This window comes from Tasmannia lanceolata, unplaced genomic scaffold, assembly GCF_043159265.1.
Source record: "Tasmannia lanceolata isolate RefF3 unplaced genomic scaffold, GAP_Taslan_0.1 ptg000018l, whole genome shotgun sequence".
Taxonomy (NCBI): domain Eukaryota; kingdom Viridiplantae; phylum Streptophyta; class Magnoliopsida; order Canellales; family Winteraceae; genus Tasmannia; species Tasmannia lanceolata.
In genome coordinates, this window is record NW_027518695.1 from 1,335,026 (window position 1) to 1,361,442 (window position 26,417).

The 26,417-nt window shown below is 36.4% G+C and overlaps 2 protein-coding genes and 1 non-coding gene across 4 annotated transcripts; all 3 read left to right on the plus strand.

Annotated features, from left to right (window-relative positions):
• Positions 1 to 2,407: 2,407 nt before the first annotated feature.
• RPAC43 (RNA polymerase I subunit 43) lies at positions 2,408 to 10,450 on the plus strand. The gene is made up of 10 exons (XM_077359839.1): positions 2,408 to 2,667; positions 3,850 to 3,959; positions 4,945 to 5,130; positions 6,403 to 6,532; positions 6,621 to 6,701; positions 6,825 to 7,012; positions 8,383 to 8,478; positions 8,596 to 8,689; positions 9,365 to 9,481; positions 10,077 to 10,450. Exons 2-10 carry the CDS (start codon positions 3,855 to 3,857, stop codon positions 10,178 to 10,180), a joined length of 1,101 nt encoding a protein of 366 aa, XP_077215954.1. The 5' UTR covers positions 2,408 to 2,667; positions 3,850 to 3,854; the 3' UTR covers positions 10,181 to 10,450.
• Positions 10,451 to 15,746: 5,296 nt separating this feature from the next.
• LOC143850776 (serine/threonine-protein kinase D6PK-like) lies at positions 15,747 to 26,151 on the plus strand. Of its 2 annotated transcripts, none has more exons than XM_077360029.1 (3): positions 15,747 to 15,909; positions 17,011 to 18,190; positions 25,075 to 26,151. In XM_077360029.1, exons 2-3 carry the CDS (start codon positions 17,160 to 17,162, stop codon positions 25,943 to 25,945), a joined length of 1,902 nt encoding a protein of 633 aa, XP_077216144.1. In that variant the 5' UTR covers positions 15,747 to 15,909; positions 17,011 to 17,159; the 3' UTR covers positions 25,946 to 26,151. The 2 variants fall into 2 exon arrangements, with proteins under 2 accessions (XP_077216144.1, XP_077216146.1); XM_077360031.1 differs by lacking the exon at positions 15,747 to 15,909 and adding an exon at positions 15,945 to 16,091.
• On the plus strand, positions 24,657 to 24,755 carry LOC143852141 (U6 spliceosomal RNA). Its single transcript, XR_013236711.1, has one exon. It is a non-coding gene; the product is annotated as a U6 spliceosomal RNA (small nuclear RNA).
• Positions 26,152 to 26,417: the final 266 nt, after the last annotated feature.

The following is a 26,417-nucleotide window of genomic DNA, read 5'->3' on the forward strand; positions in this document are numbered from 1 at the left end:
GAAGAAAACTACAGTAATGACTAATTTTCTCATTATTAAAAGACAAGTTTTTGTTCCTTTTATAGAATCCTTAATGTCTACAAATTGTTTGATGACGCTTTGCACAAACGGAATCAAACCCAAAACATCTTTCAAGAACTCAAGCCTTAAAGAAAATTACTAAAACTGTTTCTGCAGAAAACAGATTTTAGCACACTATTTTATGAACAAAACTAACTTGAAAATACAAGAGAGAGAGAGAGAGAGAGATTGCTAGAGAGAGAAGAAAACTATAACAATAACTAATTTTCTCATTATTAAAATACAGGTTTTTGTTCATTTTATATAATCTTTAATGTCTACAAATTGTTTGATGACGCTTTGCACGAACAGAATCAAACCCAAAACACCTTTCAATAACTTCAAGCCTTGAAAAAAATTACTAAAATTATTTATGCAGAAAACATATTTTAGCACACTATTTTATGAACAAAACTAACTTGAAAATACAAGAGAGAAGAAAACTACAGTAATAACTAAGTTTCTCATTATTAAAATACAGGTTTTTGTTCATTTTATAGAATCCTTAATGTCTACAAATTGTTTGATGACGCTTTGCGCAAACGGAATCAAACCCAAAACACATTTCAAGAACTTCAAGCCTTAAAGAAAATCACTAAAACAGTTTCTGCAGAAAACAGATTTTAACACACTATTTTATGAACAAAACTAACTTGAAAATACAAGAGAGAAAGAGAGAGAGAGAGAGAGAGATTGTTAGAGAGAAGAAAACTACAGCAATAATGACCATTCGATCACAACTCTTGGTGATTTAAGTGTCCTGGATCACCCACAAAGTGTCCTTTATGTTTGAAAAATATCCACGACTCTTGGGAAAGTAAAGACATGAAGAAATGATGAAAAATAGAAGTGAAAAACCATGTTTGTTTTCTCCCAACGGATAGTTTTTCGAACATCCGCGGTTGACTGGGCTACTGCAGTCGCCCGCCGGCATGCGCCTGTCCATTTTATTTTTTAAGATCCAAAGAACCGCGGTCGACAAAAAACACACGGATTTCGTTTCCCTGGGAAACTAGTGCAGAAAGAAAGAATCAACAGTCTATATTCATGGCTACAAATCGGAGGGTCGTTAGAATCATATGATAATAGTGGATTTTGATGGATGACCCTTTCATTTTTGTTGCGTCTTATTTAGAAAAATAAGAGTATTTAGAATAATGCAAGCACATTTTTCAAGTTTTCCCCGACTTCTTAACAATCATTTCCCGAATTTTCCCCAGTGGGAGCCTTCCGATCCAAAAACACATTCCATCCTCACTCAAATATTTCGTATAAAAGAGCAATCATTTTAAAATAAACACCTTCAAGTCATAGTAATTCTATATTCCCTTTCAAGAATGAAAAGAGAAGTAAAATACAGAGAGCACTAATTGAATAATTAGTATCATCTACATACAACATATCCAGGAGAAGAAATTGAATTCAATCTCTATGCATGTTATTGCCAACGAGGATTTTGTAGGCACTCTATTAGCCTGCGAACGAAGTCGAAGGCCGGCCGAAACCTCAGAATTATAACACCAATTTGTCCGATCACTCCACCGGTAAATGCCACTATGGCCATAGGCTCCATTGCTTCGCTGCGTATACAGATATGAACTTCAAATCCTCTTGAAAAGCTCTTCAAGAGAAGAAGGTTTCTGAAGGTTACTCAAATGTTTAGCAATAGAAAGAGAGAAGTTTAGATGGGTTGAGGGGAGAGAGGCTTGATAAGTATTTATAGCGTGTCTTAACATCATAGAAGAAAAACGTTGGTTTTTTAAGATAACTGTAATCGGTTTTAGGGATGTAATGGCTAAAAATAAGGGCTAAAGATAGAGGGCACATTAGTTACTCTTGTCAGTTTTCGTTGCTAGCTTTCGGTTTTGTTTTCTTTGGTTTTAGTAGGTCCGGTGGTTAGTAATAGTGGTGGAGTACCAGATCCATCTGATGAAGGAACCATAGATGGGCCCCGGTCCCAAGATCTCACTGGTGGATGGTAATAAATCCTCCAAATCCAAATGGACGGCTAGAATTTTATTTCAATGTGTAATCAAACGATTGAATATTAGTGGGGCCTTACATGCACAAAATCCATAATTAGGGGACATGGCCCATCCATGACGGTCACGAACAAATGAACGATAGATTATTGAGATGAGTGGGGCCCAAACATACTTTTACCCACTCTAATTTGGGAGATGTTATATTCGCCTCCTTTTTTTACCTGGGACATCCCCTTATACTCTTATAGTGTATTTACGACTACTCTTTTAAGCTATAGGGGCTGTCCCAAGTAAAAAAGAGGCGAGAATATATCACGAACATAAAATATCTTTCGGCTTTTCTTCCCTGAGCGAGCCCTCTCTAGTGAGTCTACGACTGTTCTTTTACGCTACAAGGGGCTGTGACAGGGAAGAAAATGGGGTGGGAATATCATTTCCCAAAGCTAAACCCTATAACCTAATTGCTCACAAATTTTCCCATTCCAAAACCCTAACGCGTCAACTCATCCTCATGCTCTACTGTTCTCATTGCGTGAGGCTAAAAATACAGAAGAAGATTGCCGTTTTTACTATGAGGAGTGAAATTTTCCTGTGACTGTGACGATTGAAACTTCGAGTTGAGGTATGCATTTTCTCCATTTTTTTGTTCGTTGATTTTTAGATCATTCCTCTGTTTTATGTTCTTTAGTTTTATCTTAAACTCATGTTTCCAATTCTTACATATTTTGTTTTTACTTTGATACTAGTTTTCAATTCTTCAATGCATATTTCAATTGACTGTGAAGACTTTTTTTTTTTTTTTTCAGTAATTTGATTGTTTTTTTTTTTTTTTTTTTACAATTTTCAGAAAATTTCTGGATCGTATTTCACTAAACCCTAACTTTATTCAAATTTGAATTCCCTTCGATTCTCATATTGAAACCAGAGTTAGTTCATATGAAAAATCCTCTGATTATGATCAGAAAAAGAATACATTTAAAACTTGAAAACTTATTTTAAGTTTTATAGAAAATTATGTAGATCTTTTTCCCGAAGCTTAACATTAAATTAAATGTGCACGAATAAAATATATGAAACTGTAAATTCCTAAAGTTTGTAATTCTAATTAGTTGCAAACTGTTCCTTTCTACTTGTAGTCCTTACCTATATTAACCCTTCCTCCCCCATATCCAATGAGGCTTCTTACTTGCTTCATGTTGACTTTCAGTGACACTTACCGTACATTTTTTCTTTACTTTCTTTATACCTTTTTGCTACCCACATAGCTTCTCGCAATCGCTTCCCACTCTGGAAACTATGTTTTGAAGAATATTAGTGTAATCATTTCCGTTGTGAGATTTTAAATTTTCGCCTTCGCACACCTATTACACCCAAATTGCAATTGGGACACCAAGGCTTACCATTTATTTTGTATCTTCAATTTTGACATGTTGGTTTGATTATCAATTTGTACCTCTATATCTAAGCTCGCACCTGTTGGGGAAAATAAAAAATTCTGATGGATATCAATCTATGTAATGCTACCTTGTTTCATAAAGAAATAGAAGTGAATAAAAGTTGAATTTATATCATTATTTTTTCCTGGATATGCGATTTCCATTTACTAATTATATTTTCTTTGCGGGTTTTGTGGGTTGGGTTATATTTTAGTTTCCCTTCTTTGTTGTAAGTTGTAACAAACACTGGTTTCTTCTTTTTCTTTCTACAAATGCAAAAAATGCTTGCAATTTTGGAGAGGAAGAGAAGGGGTCATTGAATTGATCTTGAGTAATTTCGTTTTGCAAATTCCTTGTTATAATTGTAGGAACGATGGAGCAAATTTTGAACATGCCAGATGTGCCGAAGGGTCAGCTCCCACCACACCTTGAGCTTCAGAGAACTCGTGTCAGATGCACATCAGATGCACCATTACATGTGAGCCATCCATTTCCTTGAAATTTTGAAAATATTTTGTCATGGTTTTAGGGTCCCATTGGCTCTAAGTTGTTTGCTGTTTTCTCTAATTCTGGGCTACACATTGGACAAGGTTTCTTATTCCTTCATGTAGAGTTTGTTCTAGTTAATGCAAAAACTCCAATTTTTTTTTTGAAAAGGTAACGAAACTTTATTAAAGATAAAACACGAGAGTAGGGGACAAGCCGCCCCCAAAATCACCGCGAATTTACAATATCTGCTGAGAATTGGAGTGATACTACAATATTTAATCGCCCACCAGGGACTTACCCCTAATGATGGTTACATCTCGGTCTTATCCAGCCTTTGCCAATGCATCAGCAATCGAGTTTGCAGACCTCCGACTATGGGTAAGCTGTGGTAGGATAGAGCGGACCAAATCTCTAATCTCGTCGATCTTGGTAGCCAACCTCCAGGGTCCGCACCGCTGATTCATAGCCCACGCGATGCAAAAACTCCAGTTGATGGTCGTGATTATTCTATATTACAGTTGATCATTCGATTCTATTCATTTGAATGATATGTTTTAGTTTTTCTACGTTAGATATTACATACCGAAAATACCCGTCATTGGCCACAAGTAAAAAAATATGAAGGGTATTTTTGTGCTGTAGCAAAACATATTTCGATATGGGACACTTCGATGGACTTTTTCAGCAGTGTCTGAGTTCCATATGATTAATTAAGGATTGTGCCCTCATGAGACACACCAATGGACCCCACAACATCTGTCAACGTCCCAGCCATCAAGTGTTGGATCCTATGGATTCGTTTGACCTTATAGGTCCATTGACAGTTCTAGGCGTAAACCTTATTTTGTAGATTTTCTTGTCTAGTATTCAAGTTTCACATGTCACTTATATTTCTTTTGTTCAATTCTTATTTTTATCTTATGTTCTGTTCACCTACGAATTCCACAATTTGTGATATATATTTACATTTGAAGGCAGAAAGTATTCAATATTCTGGTGCTTATGCATCGATGGGAGTTGATAATAGTTTGCGGTTGGATAGTTTCTGCAATAATTTTAGAGTTGAAGTAGTTCGACTTACGGAGGATGACATCGAGTTTGATATGATTGGAATAGATGCGTCAGTGGCCAATGCATTTAGGAGGATCCTCATAGCTGAGGTATGTTTCTATTAAATGAACTGTTTCTCACTTTGCTTCTTTATGTTTAGTGCTCCCAATTCGTTGACTTTAATTGGTTATCGTGATTGATCACTTCATCTGTGATTTACTTAATACTCAGGGTGATGCTTAGATATTGCTTGGTTTTATTTAGTTGTATTGTGAATCTGGAAAAAAAAATTCGTATCTTTTTTTGTTATCCTTGCCAGTTCTAAATAAGTAGTTATGTTTTTGAAAACAATGTTCTCATTAAAAAATTTGCTATTAACAATGAAAATGGCACAAGAGTTATTGATCTCATGATATTGCCTTAAGTTTCCTTAGATAACTTACCATTCAAAAAAAAAGTTTCCTTAGATAACTTGCTTATTAAGTATGCAATGCGTATCATAACTACATGCGATTTCCACTGCATGAACCTGACTGTTATCATTAAAAAAAGTTGAGTGTGTTTCAGTGTTTTCCCCTCGAATCTGTATAGAACGAATACAATAAAACGGATTTCAAAATGAAATGTTGGTTGCTAATTAGTTATATCGCTGTCAGTAGCACTCAAATTATTAAATTGGATAGTGACAGGTTTAGCAACATCTATGCCACAAATATTTCCGACATAAATATTCAAATGAAAAAAATCTATGACATTTTCAAAATATCATGATTTTATTGCAACATTTTGATAAAACGGTGAAATCTATAAATAATCCTGAGATTTTAAAAAATATAGTGATATTTTCATTTTATCATTTACCATGAACACATAACAATAATATTGTGATAGTATCGCGGTAGTTTTAAGATGTTTTTAATTTATATTTTTTAAATTATTTAATTTATATATTTTTAAATAATTTTTTAACGTTTGCACCTATATAAAACTGAAAAAAAATAAAAAATTAAAGATATTCTGAGATTTTCCTTTGCCGAGATATTCTCTAGAACGATATTTGTGACTTTGGGCAAGATAAAAGAACCTGCAAGCAATTAACCTCAGCAGTGATATAAGCCATGGAACAGTACCTCACGTCCTCACTCCATCAGTAAAATGAACCTTTTTGTTTTTTCTTTTGTTTTTTTAACCCGGAATTTATCTAGGAACCCGGGGCGGCACCTTAAATTTTATTAATAATAAAGAAAAAGTTACAAGAGGAGGACATAAAACCTCCATCAGTAAAATGAACTGTTTGTTGGTTGCTTCTTAGTTATATTGCTGTAGCAACTTGGCATAAATTTGCATTTCTATGGCTGTGATCAACCTTTATTGTCATGCAGGTTCCTACAATGGCAATTGAAAAGGTCCTGATTGCAAACAACACGTCTGTAGTTCAGGATGAGGTGTTAGCCCATAGGTTAGGCCTTATTCCAATCAAAGCTGACCCCAGGCTCTTCGAATATATCTCAGGTTTGTCTCAGAAGACTATTTATATTATTGTATGCAGTGTTTTGCCTGTATTGTATTGTTTTATGGTAACAAATGTTTTTCTTTACAGAAAATGATAGTGCCAATGAAAAGAATACAATCACTTTAAAACTAAATGTCCTATGTAAAAGGGGTGGACCCCGTCTTTCAGGTATGGCTTATATACACGAAATTCATTGTTTAATGATTTTCTGTTCTCTTTTTTCTTCTTGCTTGCTCTTTTCATTTTGGCAGATGGTTTGCAATCTGATAATGATATCCGCTGGTAATGCAGTGAAATCAGGAGAACTCAAGTGGTTGCCGAATGGAAGTGAACTTCAAATGGCATCAACAGACTCTTCTTCAAAAACAAAGACGTATACTTCATTTAGTTGCGGCCAAGATTCCTTGCCAGAATTTTCCAACACTTCAATTGGTCCTAAGCATCAAGATATTATTATTGCTAAGCTTGGACCAGGCCAGGTAGGCTATTTCATCTGGATTCGACATGGATCTTATAATGAATTGTTGCTGTATAATAGATAGATCAAAATAAACAGAATAATGCGCCATTGCCACGATACTGTCTTTATTGTTGTTATAAGACCTATTGATACGAAATAGGTACCTAGTTTGTGACCTTAGTTTGATAAGATGGCAATACAACTTTCTTCTTTTGCAAAAAAATGTCTTTTATTTCCAAAAAGATTTGATATGTTCAAAATCATTTAAAAAATACAATCTTGGCTACCATTAAAAAAAAAAAATGTCAATTTTTCGTGAGAATTCTTTTTTCTTAAAACGGTCCACCTTTTACCCATTTTTCTTTTCTTTTTCTTTTTTATTATAAAACAATAACAAAATTCCAAATGTTGAATACTAAGGACTAATTAATGAGTATTAACTTGGGCTCATTTTTTTTCCTTTCTGTTTGGTAGAGTAGATTTTTAATTTAAAATCCGTCTCCTGTTAAACTGTTCAGAGTGTTCCTTTCAACTATGCTTGTCACTCTTTGTTGGCAGTTGATCTATTGAATTTATTCAGTCATTCTGTTGTATCCGTCCTCTCCTTTTACCTATTCAGTTAATGAGAATAAGCATAACAATTTTGTGGAACTTTGACCACTTTCAAGAAATGCTCAACCAAGTTCTTGGTAATTGAAGACCAATTTCATGAAGCAAAGATACCAATTTCAAATTGCTACCAACTCTCCTATTTGCTTGGGAGATCAATCATGATCTCTTTCTCCAAGTTCAAGAAAGTGACCCTATTCTAAAGTCTAAACATGTTAGAAGATCTTAAAAGATCTTGAAATTTTAGTTGGAAATTTTTTTATAGATCTTGAATTTGGTTTGAAAATTTATCGTAAATTTGGGATGTGTGATTCACGAAATTGGTAGAAGGCTTAACAAAGTTGGCTGGTAATTATAAAAAAAAGAAGTTGGTTGGTGGATAAAATCGTGAATGTGTAGAAAATAATGAAATTAATTGGTTGAAGGAGCATTTTGCCATTCAAAACATAAAATAAAAACATGTTGTAGTCACACATTACAGTCAGTTTACAGTTTGTCGACTAATAAACTTTGGGAAATATTGGAGCCACCTTGATATTCAACATCCCTCAAGAAGTTAATTGCATTGAATGTGTAAAAAAAACAATTCCCTTGTCTTTTCTTTCTATTTGTTCCTCATCTTCATAATTTTTTCATTCATATTAAGATCAAATTTCCATAAAGTAACTGTTATTATGGGTGCTCTGATGGATTTTTTCTTTAGAAGAATCAGGAATTGTGAGCACACTCCTCTTTCTTTGAATCGACAATCCGAATTCACCAATGGTCCTCTTTTTGCAGGCAATTGAGCTTGAAGCGCATGCTGTGAAAGGTGTGGGCAAAACACATGCCAAGTGGTCTCCGGTGTCTACAGCATGGTATAGAATGCTCCCTGAGGTAAAATATATGATTAATACCCCACCTTTGATGCCATTACAAAACTGCTTCCTCCCTTTTTTCCTCAAATAGTATTTGCCTCCAACTTTCATTTATTTCTGTAATTTTCTTTAAAAGGTTGTATTACTGCAAGAAGTTGAAGATGATAAAGCGGAAGAGCTTGTAAAAAAATGCCCAGTTAATGTCTTTGACATTGAAGATATTGCCAATGGTGAGCTAACTTATCCTTGGGAAGATTATGAAAAAATTTATTTGTTTCCCTTGTATTCACAAACCCATGTAAATGTTCTATAATGGTGAAGGGGTAGAAATATTATATTTATCTTTGCTTTTGTGGCAACAGTCAGAACACCTTCCTCTGAAAATTTCTGTTTTGCAATTGAAATGGCTTGTATCTTAAATAACATTGGGGTATCTTACATATCTTCAAAAATAAAAATAAAAATGGGCATGTTACTAATAAACTTGTTGCCAATAGTTACCAACAAGTTTTATGCGAAATTTTCCCTTTAACTTTCCTTGTTTTTATAATAGGGTAGGTTTCTATTCTTCTCTTTCTCTTTAGCTTCAGTTCATGAATAACTTTTCATGATGTAGCTCAATTGGACCAATTGTTATGAGTAATGAAACTAGAATACTTCAGTCCAAAGAAATTGGCCAATTTACATCATTCTAAAACAAATTGGTCATTTACATCATTCTAAAACAAGTTGGGCCATTTACTTCATTATAAAACAACAGTCATTCCTTCTCAAAAAATAAAATAAAAATAAAAATAAATAAAAGGTCGTAGTTGCATCAAATCCCAAACGGCATTTTTTGATATCAAGTATGGTTTTGTTTTCTTCTTCCTCTTTATTGATTGTTAATTTTGCCCTCTGAGCAGGTAGGAAGAAAGCCACTGTTGCACGACCACGTGCTTGTACGCTTTGTAGAGAATGTATTCGTGGAAATGATTGGGAGAAATATGTAGAGCTGAGGCGTGTTAAAGATCACTTCATCTGTAAGTAGTGCAACAGAAAATAAATATTGAAATAAAATTATTGCATCACTAAATATCTACACATAACTGTTACAAAGATTGTGGTAATTACATTCTATATATAGTCAAATTATGTTGCAGAAAAACACAACTATGAAATGAAACATTCTGAAAAGGGACATCTGTTACATTTTGTATACTTTATTGAACTACTAGAACGTGGACAATATGAAGTGCCTCCTGTTCCAGATGGGTAGTTTCTTGGTTTCTTCCATGGGGTGAATGTAATGAAGAGTATTAATGTTCTTCCTGCTGGTATTAATGGTGTTTAACTTTCATTTTATATGTTTGTCATTCAGAAGGCGAGAGAAAACCCACTAAGAGTTCTAAAACCAAGGAAACTAAGACCTTACAAGAATAATGGAGGCTTTTCGCAGTTTCCCTAAAATATTTTCTATTTATTTTGTGATTCACTTTCCTGGCTGTTGATTCCAATTATTACTTATGCTGTTTATTGTGCTAATTAGAGCTGAAAAGTGCCTACTTTCAAATTCTGACTGATAATAAATTCTGAAAAAAGGATTGTTTTTATGGTGATTTGAATTTTTCCTGGCAGTTACTATTGAGTCGACCGGAGCACTGCCTCCAGAAGTGCTATTCACTGAAGCTGTGAAAATTTTGGAAGACAAGTGCGAGCGCATCATCGCCCAGATTTCCTGAGAAAGAAATTGGTTTCTGGGGTAAGAAATGAAAACATCAGAAAAGCTAGGAAGAGATATGCTTTGTAAGTATTTTTCTTTTTGAGGCTTCATATGGATTTCTAACTTCCATTTAGATTTGCCTATTTATTCATCACACAGGAATGACTGCTCCTGTTATTTTTGACATGTTTCCAATTCTTAGAATTTTTTATTTATTATGGAGATTGTTTATGCGGATGTAACGCACATTTATCTTTTTAAGAAACAAAAAAACACAGAAATTCTGGAAGGAGTCACTGGTGCTACAGAGGCACCTGCCTAAGAGGAGAATAAGGCCTTAGTGGCCCAAGCAGTAAGGCTACATTCTATTCGTATTTGCTTGTCTTTCATTCCTGACCAATTTAATTTGTTAATGCGGACGACATTAAGCTTTTAAAAAAGGGTGTGGGAGATGGTTTTCGAATAAAATTTTCCTATCAATCTGAAGTGCCAAACCTGATAGGGTATAAAGGCACAGGTCACATGTCTGGGTGTGGGTCTGAGACGATGTACCATCAGTCATCCATTCCTTGATTAGAGTACAAAGAGGTAAAGAATCATCCATTCCTTGATTTGTATACAAAGAGGTAAAGAACACATCTCCATTATCAGGGCTGCCAGTTCCTCCTTGATTGTTCCAACCTTGATTTCAATTGTTGGTCCAACTCTGATTCTAATGATGGCCTTGGCTCCAGTTACTTTGGCCCACTCATTGACCTTGTCCTCTTTGATTTCCTCTTCCATGAGATCCTCATTGATTTCCTCTTCCTTGAGATTTTGAGTTAGCTATATTGCTGTGTATTTGTACGTGTAATTGCATGCTTGCTATATTTCTCTAGTATTAAGTGTAACGATGAGGTTCCTTTAAAGAAGCCTTTAATTAGTACGTCTTCGGCTTTCGACTTTCCGCCAACTTCCTCCACAATTGCCTTCCATTTTCAAAGTGGAGTTAAAGGTTTGGCCGTTTGGGAAGCATAAGAACAAGTCCAGTGGAGGGAAGGGCTTCTTTCAAGAAGAAGAAGAAGACACTCAAGTAGTTGTATACAAATCATATATAGGGAATTTTAACAATAAATCCTTGAATTTATAAAATCACGATTTACCCAAAAGTTCAACTTTCTATAACGTATTTCCAGTAAGTCTCCTAAATGCTTCTTATGTTAACATTCATTAGACACTATCTTTTTGACAGAAACACCGTCCAAAAGCAATTATCTTTTCAAAAAGAAAAATTGGTTGTGTCCTTAGGAAAGCTTCAATGGCTTGATAACCATCCGATCAAAATCTAATAGTTCTAATAGACTGAATGTGAATCTGGATGGGATTTTTTCAAAGATCTAGACCACTCATCTAGTGGGCCCATTGCAAAGGGGTCATAGTTCATTACACTATTGGGACAGTCATAGAGATAGAAACCCTTGGATAAGCTGTTCCTGGGATTGGATATGATTATCTTGAAAATAGCTTCTCCACTTCCGATCAATTTTATTCTTGTATTATTTTATTCAAGAACAAAGGTCGATGTGAACGGATGATAGCAGTATATTCAAGGATATCAATGATATAGTAATTAACGAAAAAATATGGGGTTTCTTGTTGATCAGCCAGCCCACATTGTCCTAGTCTCATGCCAGAACAAACTTTCCATATATGACTACCATATGATATTGTTTGGCCTTTCTTGGAGCCCCTAAAATAAGATTTGATGAATCATGAGGCTCAGATCATCCGATCAAGGTGAGGGCCAACACCGATGGGCCCGAATTTTGGTAATCGGTAAAATCAAAAGATCCGATCAACCCCATCCGGCAAAAGTGGGGCTAAAAAGTGAAAATTTTCTTTTAACAAGATAAAGTGCTACAAAGACCATGAATGTTAAGCTCCTTCAATCAGGAAGCCACCTTTTGTTTGGCCAAGAAAAGCCAAATGGCCGATCGATCTCCGTAGGATTAAGACCATGTGGATCACCTCGTGATGCACTACAAGATCAACGTTCTCGATTATACATAAACGTCCCTGTGTGGGCCCTAAAATAGATCCTTTTAACATGTTCCCAGTCTACTTTTTGGTGGGACCCACTATTCCTACCAATGGCCTGAATGTGCAAAACCCCTGCGTCTAGTTGTGTTGAGCCACTGTCCCTAGAATTTGTCATAAAATTTTGTTAAAGGATGCAATTTTTTGGCCATCCCATCTAAGTCTTTTGTGATAGAAAATGCAAGCTATGTCACCCAAAAAAGACCGGCATGTGCATAGCTCATGGCCCTAAGGCATAGGCTTCCAAGGTTTTGTTAAATTAAAAAGTGATTAGATAGGTGTGAACATGGGTTTAAACAAGTATAGAACTGTAGAGAAGCTTTTATTGAATGCCTATAAGAAATCTATGTGGGGGCATAAGCTAAGATACCCTTAATAATGTTAATAGTTGTCCAAATGGTAGCTGTCACAGCTAAAGTGTTCTTGGGAGCCTCTTATTTTGACTCTGGGCGTGTTTGGCAATCATTCTCTCATTTTTTTGTTCCGAAAGAAGATCCCTTTTTTGGTTGCCAATATAGTACTGAAATCCCCCTAAACTACCGGGAATGACTCCTGCTTAATGAATTGCATGTCTGCTGTTGTCTTGTGTCACCCTTATCTCTCTCCTAAGAATTCCAAGCCAAATTCCAAAAAAATGAGTGAAATTTTCCTTGGATTTTTTTTGGGAATGATGCTTCTCTCTCTCTCCCCTCCTATATTGGTAATGGCACTCCCTGCCAGTACTTTGCGAGGGTGACAACCAAACACTACTTACCACTATTGTACGAGATAAGTTACAGGTAAATCCAAGGCTTGTCTCCTCCCTAAGACTACTTATACCAGTACAAGGTAAATGCCTGCAACCAAACAGAGAGGACGACATAATAAAAAATATAAGGCCATGTTCGGCTGCCATGAAGTTTTTACCATGGAATTTTAGTTTATCAAGTGGTGATAAAAGGGCTAGAGAGGGTGCGAGAAGCAGAGACTAGAGATGGCAAGAGTGAGGAGAGGGTGAGAAATGGCAGAAAAACAAGGAAAATAATAACTCAATCAAAATACAGGTAATCAGGGGTTATGCAGTTTCTACTAAAATCATTTGTAAAGATAGACTGATATAGAGTTACATAAATATGTGGTAAGGATATTTAATGGCAAGTCTATTTACAGATCTTTACTCTGACTCACTAATTGCTTTGTATGGACCTATGTATCTAATTATTTTGCTTAGAAGATTTTACTAGTTTAAGTAGGATTATTATAAGGAAGTGATATATTCGCCCCCTTTTCTACTTAGGACAGCCCCTTCTAGTATATTTTGTGACCACTCTTTCACACTAGAGGGGGTTTTCCCAAGTAAAAAAAGCGCAAATATCTCATTTTCATTACTATATATATATACAAATGGAAGATGGCCAAATGTGCATCTGTTTCACGAGACTAGCAAACGATCATCTTCTTCATTTTGTAGTATGCAAATGGACTTACATGTTTGCTAGAGAATCCACTCTTTGATTGAATATTTGCAAGATGTGAAAGCATATCTTTAAACATCCCCAACACAATCTTAATGTTGGATGTAAATGGCTATGAGTTCCAACCAACTTTTTTCTTATCATTAATGTTGTCTTTAGCTGCATTGGGACCTCTTGTCCAGTAGTAAAATCCCATGGAATTTGGGTATAGCCTTGCTGGGAAAACCTTAGTGGGGTCCCATTGTATGAAGAACCCTTATTGTGTTTCCCCCACAAAGAAGGGATTTTAACCAAATTTAGCATCATCTATTTTCATGCTCCATCCATCTTAACCTCTTCTTCATAATTATCATGCCTTTGTCCCATGTGGCTCTCTCTCTCTCTCTCTCTCTCTCTCTCAGCTTGTTGTTGGATGGACCCATGTGACTTAGTTGCAAGAGTATCTAGTACGATTGCATGTCAACTATTTTAACAAAGAAGTCACCAGGCGAAGCATCAAAGGCTAATGCACTCAATTGATGACTGAGTATAATAAAATGGTAGAGTGCAAAAGAAAAAAAAGAAGGTATAAGACGATAGGAAAAGTAAATGAATGTAAATCACCCAAGTAATATAAAGAATAATTGAAATGTAAATTCCATTAGAGGTAGATGTACAAGGAAATGTAAATGACGAGCAAGATAACTTGTTATGTTGACCACTGGTTGACAAGCAAAAGGAAATACTGATAAGGAAACCACGAATTTGCTCCATGAAGGAATACATAACGTGCGTCTCATAACCTTTCTTCGTACTTCATGAAGCAAATTTTCTAAGTAGTGACTCGGGCTTACCCTTCAAATCAGTGTGGATTTACCTACCAAACACCTCCTCATTTAGAGGAGACAAATGAATTATAAAAAATTTCCATTAGAAAAATTATTGGAAACAAGGATAGTTTTTTAATTAGGAATTATTTTCCATGAAAAATGAGTTCATCTATGAAAAAGTTTTTCCATGCATCCAAACAGCCCATAATTGGAAAGCTCCACAATCAACCTGGAGCATATAATGACATCCCCCCCTTCTTCTTTTAAACCAAAATGGTAAAAGGGCATCCCATACCAATCGCATACAATGACAGCTTAAAATTATAAGATCCAACTCTTCCTTATTCTTTTGCACTGAATTGATAAAGGGCCATCCAATACCAAGCGTTCCAACCTCAAAAGATTTGAGGTTCACTCAATCATCCATTCTATTTCAAACCACATTGTTGAAAGAACACCACCACAATGTTAGGAAGAAATGAACGAGTTTCTGTACAAGCCCGAAGTCATCACTGTCAAAAGATGGTTGGATACATGAGGGCTATTTTTGTCATTTCAAAATAGCAATACTGTACCAATATTCCCATATTACACATGAATGCTCCTCACTCATCTATACTTTCAACCCCATTTATCCATGACTTTTGAATAGGGGTGTAACTCAGGCTGGGTTGGGCGGGTTGAGGCCAACCCAAGCATTGGGTCAAGGATGGTCAATCCTAATCCAACCCACCTCTAAATCTCACAACGCTAAGCTGACCTGTCTAGCCCTTTTTTTCCAAATCAAGTCGGATTGAGTCGGTTTAGGTTTGGGATAGGCTGGGGCAAAAATAAAAAAAATGTAAGCCTAAGATTTTGAAAATCAGGATAAAATTAAAGGACCGAGGTCAGGTTTGTTTCAGGCCGGGTTGCCCAAGGCCTCAACTCTAACCCAACTCGAAATTAAATAGAGTTAGCTTTTTCCAACCCAACCCAACCCAACCCAACCCAACATGAGGACATGCCAACCCAAGTTGCACCCCTGGCTTTAAAGGATGGATGTGGTTGAGGCAATTTTGTAATTTGAAGAATAAGTATGGTGGTTCTTTTCGAAATGCAGCAGGGAACAAAGAAATGAAGACATGAGACCATGTGTTGATTCAGACCCCTTTGATTGGGGACAAAAAATATTGAAATAATTGAATGGGAAAAGCTTAACTTTAGCTTTGACCCCTCTCTTGTTCACATAATAATCCACACACCCAAATGCTTTCTAATGTTTTTTCTTTTCTTTTCTTTTTCTTCTCTCACCCCCTCTTTCTCTTTCTCTTTCTGCGCTCAGATTTTAGCGGAGAGAGAAGAAGTTCCCCACACACTACTCCTTCCTCTCTGTCAAAGTAAAACCCTAAAGTTCTGATCTTTGAAGCCAGGTATGCTTTTTAGTTCCTTTTACTGGTTTTGCATCTCTTTTCCCTCTTACTTTTTAGATTTTTCGCATCTGAGCCTTTTAGGGTTTGGATTTGTGTTAGGGTTTGGGGTTTCGATGATGTGATAGGTCTGCGTTCGAGATCTGGATGCTTTTTTATGCATGTATGAGTCCTGTTTTTTCTAGGTTGGTTTGAGATCCTTTTTTTTTCTTTCTCTATTTGCATGATATGAGAGCTCGAGGGAAATAATATTAGATCTAGGGCTCAAGCTTTCCTTTTTGTGGTTAGATTATCATTTTTTCTGTGAAAATCTTGTTTTTTCTCGGTGAGTTTCTGCTGTTATCCCTTGTAAAAATATTTTATTCATGATCTAGCATGATGATTTTTCCGTTCTTGAATCTGTTTTATTCTTGAAAGATCGTACTTTGATTCAGTATAGCGTGCTCTTTAGGTTTACCAATCTGATTGATTTCCTGTTTATGTCTTGATTTATGGATGAAATTTTGAGAATTGTGAGGGTTTTTTTTTTTTTTTTGCTAGTTTGTTTATTTTTTCTCATGGTAATTTATGTTTTCATTTCTTTTTCCTTTGTTTTTCAAGAGAAAATCTGTAGCAAATCAAGAAATATCTTCTCAACAAGCATCAAACACTGTGTGCAGCAATACGTCAAGAAACAATTATACAAGAAAACAGAAGATTTACGTGGTTCGGCAGTGTGCCTACGTCCACGGGAGAATAATTTTCACTATTTAGATTTTAGGGTTACAAACTCTTCTTTGCCAAGAAAACACAGAGAAAACCTTCCCATGGTAAACCCAATATGTGGCTTATATATCAATGCCACTGCATAGAGAAAATTACTGAAATACCCTTTGGCGCAAAACCAAAAATCTCTTAGTTTTGATATCTGAACCCTTTTAATCTTCCCCATTTAGAGTTGAGAGTGGTTCTCTTTTGCTTCTCTGTGAATAGCATGTGCATGGAAATGTTATGAGGATAGTGTGTAAAGAATGATTTTCTTCTTAAAACAATTGTCCTACTGGAATTTGATGGTTAATGTTTAACATGTTTTTTGGTGATCTTGTTGATTTTATGTAATTGCAGATATTGTCTTATGCAAAGCTGGCAGTTGTGGAGAGGAAGATGTCTAGTGCTAACAGTAGAGGTAGATTTGAGGTTAGTGCATTTAAATTTGGGGGCTGACTAATGGGTTTGTTCAATCCTGGACATTCAAGCACTCTATATATCCATCAATGGCTTCAAAAACCAGTGCTAAAGCTTGCTCAGAACAGCAGCAGAAAGCAGCAGGTAATCAAATAATAGAGGGAAATTCTCGCAAGCCTTTGCCACTGCAGATTTCAAAGCCAAGCAAATCAGAGCCGGTTACACCGAGAAAATTACCCAAATCTGCGCACCAAGGCTCATCAAAGCAAATACCAGTGGAAGCTTCAGGGGACAAAACGCCTATACCTCATCAGAAAGGCTCTGTCGATCCCTTACCAGATAATGCTACTTTAAAATCCACCCATCAATTGGAGTCTAGTAATTTGAGTGGCTCCTCAGTTATTAAGCAACTCACAAAACAATTAGATGCTGCAGACCAGCTTCAAATAACTGAGGCTCCAGGCACTTTGGAAGGAAATGGGGATCAAGATAAGAAATTATCGGAGCGCAATAGTGTTAAGGACAGCTCGCGCAATAGTGTTAAGGACAGCTCGGCTTCTGCTAAAGTTAGTGATGGGACCAGCAGTTTCACTAAGACTAGTGGGAGTGCCAAAATTAGCGATCGTGCCGATTTTGTTGAGAGTGGCAAAAGTAGTATGTGCAGGGGCAGTACAAGTAGCGACATAAGCGATGAAAGCACTTGTAGCAGCATAAGTACAAGTGTCAGCAAGCCTCACAAAGCAAACGACTCGAGATGGGAAGCCATCCAAGCAGTCCGGACGAGGGATGGTTCTTTAGGGTTGACTCATTTTAGACTCCTTAAGAGGTTGGGCTGTGGTGATATTGGTAGTGTCTATCTGTCTGAGTTGAGTGGGACCAAGAGTTATTTTGCAATGAAGGTTATGGACAAAGGTTCTCTGGCGAGCCGTAAGAAGCTGCTTAGAGCTCAGACGGAAAGAGAGATATTGCAATCTCTTGACCATCCATTTCTTCCAACTTTATATACCCATTTTGAAACTGACAAGTTCTCATGTTTAGTGATGGAGTTCTGCCCAGGTGGTGACCTGCACACCCTTCGACAGAGACAACAGGGGAAACATTTTACTGAACAAGCAGTGAAGTATGACCTTATATCTTTTTGTCTATGTTTTCATTTGGGTTATAGTTTGACGTTGTATCATATTACCTGTATTCTATGTAGTCACAGAGCATGTTTTGTTTTGTTTTTATCGTTTTCTTTCATATCTAAATCTTGCTTTGAGGATTTATTAGTATGTAAAAATGAATCGCATGCTTATCTTTCTCTTGTAGATGCTGGGTCCAGCTATCCACTGCCTGATTGTTCCATTTATAAGTTTGTATGGAGCAGCTACATGATTGTTTTAAATTCAGTATTAAGTCGATTTACTTGTGTGTATGATGATATCAGACATAGAGACTTGGTTAATGTAGCAGTGCCTTAGTCCAGACAAGATGCATGGTTTCTAACTTGTTTAGAAATATCATACAATTGGTTTGATATTTAGGCAGGATTTTTTGGCTTTTATTTCTGGCATTTTAGCATGTTTTCTGACATCTTTGGCTATCTCAAATACTGATAGTTGACATATATGAATTGGAAAAAAAGCTTTTAATCTTGGATTTCAATTCTGGTTGCTACAAATAAGCTGAATGGTTATTGTTGAAGGAATTTATGAAATGGGTATAATTTCTGGCTACTGTTAGTGTTACTTTTTTTTGGTGAATTAAAGTCTTTTTGGGTTATGAAACGTTGCATGTTATCTGAAAAGGTTGTGACTTGTTTAAGAGTAATAGGTGGTTTATTTTTTCTTCCTTTTATATGGACAAAACCTTTTTGTTAAGGGGAAGAACTACTTACATGAGAAAACAACTAACCTAGCCCTGGTTGCAAAAATGCTATGGGAAATGACAAAGATAATCCAGAGGCATTTTTTCATTACCCGGTAAAGCTACAAGAACTCAATCAAAAGATTTGCTACCGAACTTTTAATTGCGTTAATTATGAGGTTGGGAGATTGCTGTACTCGCCTTTCGTTCAATCCAACTGCAACTTTCTCTCATTAACTTCCACTTCACCTTCAACTGTCCCAACAAGTAACCCACTTCTACATGTATCTCCATACCCTCTTCACCTTTGCTTTCACAATTGTTGAGTTTGAATTTCAAATAGGGTCCTATAACACAATTTCATGGTCCCACCTTGTTTCTATAGGTTCCACCAAAACCAGCCAGCTTGGGCATGCTCCGTCATCCTAATATGGGATCTTCAATTCTTGTTGATGATGAATATTCAGTAATACTTATTTGATAGCTGCAGCTATGCTAGTTGAGATTTGAATTAGGCTAGTACTTGTTGAAAGAGCAATGCTTTGGAAACACGGGCCTATCACCCTTTTGATGCAAACATGCCTTAGGTGGCCTCCACATGTCCCATAGCAATTGGCTTTAGTTGCTGACGTAGCAACTCTATTATGATATGACAAAAGTACCACTGTTTTAGTGGTTAGTTTTTAAATCTATGCCCTTCATTGTGTTGATTGTCTCTGACCACCAAATGAATCCATCGTTGACTTGGGTCTCACTACCTTTATGAGACAGCGCTGGAGGACAGTTTGGGTGGTCAAAGGTGGTGCTGATCGTTCGGAAATCGATCTAAAACTTAATCCTCTAGGCCCTAATCTCTCTCTCTCTCTCTCTCTCTCTCTCTCTGTGGCGATTATAAGATGAATTACCATTTCCGACAACGATGATCATTCCGTGTCAGGGCATTTGCTATCTTTCTTCCTGCCAATCCTCATGAATGACAGAACTCTCTTTCTTGTTGGTGGTCCTCCTTAGAGGTAACATCCCGACACCGAAGAAGACCTCTCTCTCTCTCTCCCTCCTTTGTTTTATGTTTGCGCTTGTGAGGTTGGAGATGATACCAAAAAAAATTCTGATTTTTTTTCCTCTTTTTTTGTTTTTTGTTTGTGCTTGTGAGGTTGGAGATGATGATACAGAAACAAAAGTCTGATTTTTTTTCCCTTTTCAAAATCACTTATTGGTTTCACCCATTCATATGATTCAACTAGACACATGGCGACTGTAAGTACTGCATTTTTCATTCGAAAAACACAACAATGTTGTCATATCATTTTCCTTGTTGAAATGTCCATGTGTATAAGCTCCGGTTGGAAGTAGTTTATATTATTTTAGATATTCTACTTTTTTGACAACATAATGGAAAGGTGAAGAAATTAGCATATCGATATTTGCGTGGGAATTGGCTTTTATCTCATCAAGTAGAATTGGCATAGGAAGACATCATTAATTGATTTATTGTCTCCAATATGTGGGTGGCATGATGGCTTTTGTTGAGGTTAATGAGGTCAAGGCCAAATCTTTGAGTATTGTTTTCCTTAGTTGAAGTGAATTCTAGCAGCACATTAGTATTAGGTTTGTGTGTTGGGTGGTTGAGCCCTTTAGGATAGGGAACTAGATATAAGGTATTGTGGGTGTCAGAGTTAGTTTCTTTGATGGAGCCTGATGTATGACATTGTTCCTTTTATTTTTTATTTTTTTGAAAAAATGACATTTTTCTGTTTAGGCCTTTGTTAAGGGTAACTAGGTTTAGAGGTGCTAAGGTGGTTGAGTATAACATAAAAAAGGATGACTGGGTTTTAGTTCCTTTTAGAAGGAATCTGAAAAAAGTTATTGAGCTAGTCACCCATGAGGGAGGATTACTGCTTCTAAGATCTTCCTTTTGGGAATTTTAAATAAATTTTTAAAATTTTTAAAGTTATAAAACAACCTAACTTGAAGAAACTTGCCTAACCTTGGAGAAACAAAATCATACAACCATTGTGGTCATGGAGAGAGTGTGAGAGAAGGGGTGGGGGTCTATATTATATGCATTGATTGTATATTATTTATCAATTCCATAAAGGGAAGGAAGGAGGGGTCCTTGTCACATATTCATGCAGGTATGCTTCTTATAAGTCACTAGGAAACACAATTTAGAGTTTTACCTATTTCTAGGTCTGGACTTGCACATCTTTTGTCCATCCTTGCACAAAACCATAGTTTTAAATTTCCACTGAAACCGACACGAAACAACCAAAATATTTCCATTTCCATCCCCACTGAAATACATAATGGAACCGAAATGCCTCGTGAAACCAAAATTATAAGTGTGTGATATATTTTACCAATATGTGTTGTATAACTATATTTATATGAATTGTATGTGAAATGTTATGTATGTATTATGTATGAATATTTTTATGAATGAGTTTTTAAAAAAAAAAAGAATATTTATATGAATGACATGTGAATTGTGGTACGTACTAATTACTAAATTATCAAACATGTGTGATTGCGCATGTTACTTAGTGTTTGATGTTGTTAAACTATTATGGGTAGTTGTTTTTGCTTATGTGATTGTTTTTAAGCATATATTTGTGCTTATTGTTGTACTTCTTGAAGTGTCTACTTAAATGTCCATCGTTTGCATTTGTTTTCATACGTTTCCTTAACTTTACCGGATTTCCATCAGAATTTCCATTCAAAACCAATATGTTTCCATTTCCCTGACAACCGAAACTTGAAACCTGGTACAAACTCCAAAAATCCCAGACATTCCCATATGTTTTTAATGCAATCTTCAAAACTCGGACTTGGACAATAAATTGGTTAAGGTAAAAGGGAGTCCACTCAGGCGATCCAATGAATGACGTGGTCAATTTTTCATTAACTTGGGCGTGTGAAAGAAGTTTTGGTTAACTTGGTAGGGTGAAACTCAGACTTGAAAAAGAACTTGGCCAAGGTAAAAGGAAGTCTACTCGGGCGAACTTGCACCGAGAATCATTTCTTTCAGTGCAATTTGAAAAGAAGGGATCATCATATGACTCAATTCTTGTCTAAACCCGAAGAGAAACGCTGTTACCTTAATCGCATTGATCATTTCCAGGTTACCCTATAGTAAAAAATGCAATTACATGCAATCCAAGACGTGAAGACAATATATCACTTGCTGGTACTCGACAATTATTTAATAATGTTGGCACAAGTAATCTGCTTTGCCTGTTATAATCAAACTTCTCTCTATATGCAAACCAATGAGATGCAATTCAGAGATCAGCTCTGCATAGTCACGATTCCAATTCGTCGGATTACGACAACGAGTACAACTTTCTATATGTGGATATAAAAAGCATCACTGCACAAATTTAGTTCTCGATCAAATGAAATGTGTGTAATGACGCTTAAGGTGCCAGATAAGCTGCTGAACATATTGATAATCCTTTTGTATATCAAGTTGCAACACTTCTATTCTTTTTTATAATTATGTCATATTACTTGAAGCAGGAACCATAAAGCAGCTTTATTTTTATAATCTGAAACATATTGAAAGAAAATATCTTTTCTACTTTAAAACATCCTTTCTTAACATTCTCATATTGAGCATGTTAAAAGATGTTATATAACTTGCCCAAAAATAGCTCCATTTTTTTCCTTAACCAGTGGATTTTTTTTGAATGGTCCCTTATCCAGAGAATTGGGGTGGATTATATTATTCTTCTCAAATAGCTCATGTTAAAACATGCCATATTTACCAAAACCCATTAAAACCTTTTCTAGGTCACTGCCGTATTACATTTTGCGACTATGCACTTTAATCACATAACCAAAAGGTGATACACACCTGGCCAACACACCACAGACACCATAAGTGATAGTGCTGGTGCAAAGTAGTCAAGACCTGGGGAGTGGTTTAAGTGAGAGATCCAATTCTTAGTGGTAGCTTTTGGATCCAAACACAGTAACACCTCATTCAGGTTGCTAATTAAATGTTGTACTATCTTAACTTGGGGCTCAGTTGGATGATGATTTGTGTTAAAGAAAGTTCGTTAAATAAATAAATCTTATACTGTGTTCTGGCCAAATTACATGCTGGTATGGACTGGCCAAAAAGACATACAATTCATGGACTTATGTGCCACTTAGATTTACTGGGTGACTTATTCCTGCATTCTTTGAACTTGACGTACTTGTGATACTTCATCCAAAGCTATATATATACACTGCATTTTCAAGCCTTTTTTTACTCTTCTTGAATTGTTTATTCTGAACTAATCTTGCTTTTGTTATAAGTAGCTATGGTGTTTCTGGTAGCAGATGCAAAATTCTCACACCTAAGTGTCTCTCTCCCTCTCTCTTGTAGTCCATTTTTTCTCTTTGGAATAGCATCCTTTTGCTTCTCTTTTGGATGAAATGATGCAACAATTTTTGAGCATGTGCAGTATGTATATAGTATATTTTTATCTTGATGAAGAAGGTAACACATCTTGTGAAACACGCGGCATGAATTTTCAAGCAAATGTGTATTTTATTTTTTTTGTCATCATGGGGAAGCAAATCTATCTTTTTCTTCAATTATAGAGGCCAGACAATATATTCGTAGATAGGTAATAAAAGTAGTAATGATTTTAACACACACACACATATAATATAGATTATATTACTGATATTATAGGAGACAGATAAAGAAATGAAGATATAAAGTCAATACACCTTTCAAATTGAATAGAAACAAGAAAAGGCCAGAACATGCAACATTAAGGCCTCAAATATGATACTTTGGGAATTGCATCAATGTGGTATTTCAAGAATCTCGATCCTTGGTTTTACATGCACCATCCCCTTGGTCTCTTTGTGTACATGAGAGATCAAGGACACGTGGTCAGATAACAGCCTGCCATGATTAGCTTACAAGTCAATCCGCACCTTAGTGCTTCCAACTAGATTCTTGTTGGACTTTTTTTAGCACGAGGCAGATCAGCATGACTCAAAACATCATTTTGCTCTTAAAATGGATGGCCGAAATGCACGTCCCAAGACTCTAAAATCTACACCATTACCATCCTAATCGCTCTTTCATGTTGGAAGGTCCTGATCTCCCCCATTAAAGCTAATATCTTAAACAATGATGTGAAATTAGTTAGTGAACTTTCCAAGTCATCTATTTTGACAGAAATAGGTTTCCGTTCTAGGATAATGCCATTTGAGGGCATTCAAGCATTTTGCTTCTTAGCCTCCTGTCTTTGATCTTAAGGTCCAAAAGACCTCAACAATTATGACGCAATAGAGTGATTTAGAAGGTTCCTATCAGCTAAAAGATGCCACTATCAAACCTGTAATGAGCTTTCTTATATTGCATAATCTCTAGGTCTACCTCCACCAACACCCGGCGAGCTGTTTGAGGGGAACATTGCTGGGTAGATTTGTATGGTCACCATATCTCAAATGAAAAAAGTTTGGTCATACCTATGCTCAGACATCCTCCTGTTACCTTCTAAATGTTACATGAACATAATTTCTTGATATACTCCCATTGGAGTTAGCAGAAAAAGCAAAGACCATTCCCTAGAACAGCCTCGATAAAGTCTGGGATACCGCTCTTATCTGGGATTGAGCCTTTGCCCTAGTGGGTGATGCTCACAAGTGTGTAGGATTGAAGTCACACTGTTTAACTTGACTTGCAATTAAATGAAAAACTCCAATTGTTAGTTTACTAATTTGTGCTTGTCTGTTAAGAAACATTTGATAAAATTGGAATGATAAAGAGAAGATTAGCATGGCCCCTGCGCAAATGACACAGAAATTGAGAAATGTTACTTATATGTGCTTCACTGGCCTCCTTCCCAAGGATCCAATGAGGAAAACACCCAGCTCTATCACAAGTTTTTCTCATATCCAGTTTTTCTCTGTGCCCATATCTGATAAGAACATGTACCAACTATTGAGAATGTCTAAACTCTAAACCAAGAACCCTGCACTTTGTAAAAACCACGAGTTCTTGAGAGCTCAAACGTCAGTTAATAGAACTTCATTCCTACATTACTTTTTTTTAAATGGTAACTTTATTACTCAATCCAGAAAAGGGGGGGGGACAAGAGTTATTCATGTTTTCTGATTATAGTGAATGTTCTCTTGGAAATGCAGGTTTTATGTAGCAGAGGTCCTCCTTGCTCTGGAATACCTACACATGCTCGGTATTGTGTACCGTGACCTCAAGCCCGAAAATGTCCTTGTAAGAGAAGATGGTCACATCATGCTCTCAGACTTCGACCTCTCCCTCCGCTGCTCTGTCAGCCCAACCCTCGTAAAGTCATCATCCATACTCTCTGACCCATTCCATAAGAATCCTGTTTACTGCGTTCAGCCAGCTTGCATTGAGCCCTCCTGTATCCAACCATCATGTGTAGCACCCACTTGCTTCTCCCCACGCCTTTTCTCAAGCAAGTCCAAAAAGGAAAGAAAACCAAAGAATGAAATTGGAAACCAAGTCAGCCCATTACCTGAACTTATGGCTGAGCCTACTGGAGCCAGGTCCATGTCTTTTGTTGGGACCCACGAATATCTAGCACCCGAAATTATCAAAGGGGAAGGCCATGGGAGTGCAGTAGATTGGTGGACTTTTGGGATCTTTTTATATGAACTCTTGTTTGGAAAGACCCCTTTCAAGGGATCAGGGAACAGGGCCACATTGTTCAATGTTGTGGGTCAGCCACTAAGGTTCCCAGAGTCGCCGGTTGTCAGTTTTCCAGCGAGAGATTTGATAAGGGGGCTGCTCGTGAAGGAACCGCAGCACCGGTTGGCCTACAAGCGTGGGGCTACAGAGATAAAACAACACCCCTTCTTTGAAGGCATAAATTGGGCGTTGATTCGCTGTGCGAGCCCACCGGAGATCCCAAAGCCGGTAGAGATAGAGAGGATTCCGGCACCAACAGCATCTACAAGTGAGAAAGCTACTGTCACTGCCACGTGTGATAGTAAGAACTCTGATAATTATCTGGAATTTGATTTCTTTTAGTGATTTTATGAACTTAAAACAATTTGTTGTATTGAGGGAAGCTGTATAATTTGGGAACATTTCTGAGATGGTGATGATGGGTTCTCAGATTTTCAATGCTGTTCTTGTTCTAAGTGAAATTATCAGTTTCAAAATTTGTATTCCTGAATGAATCCTGTAGTGCTTTGTTCTTATCTATAATCATTAAAGGGTTTGATTCTCTTTCATATCTCCTGCCACCATATAATTTCTTGTGTAGACCCATGTGTATATTTTAAGGGAATACAGGAACTAGTTTCTAGAGTGGGAAGCAATCTGGGAAGCAGTGGAAAAGTCAGGGTCTGAAAAAATAAAGAAGAACCACTGGGAGAGTAAAATGTAAACACATTCATGAGGAGTGTCATAAAAAATCAACATAAAGCATGTACTATGTTTCATTTTATGAGGATGCTAGAAAGAGATAAGGTAGTCTATCATGGAGCATGTAATAAGC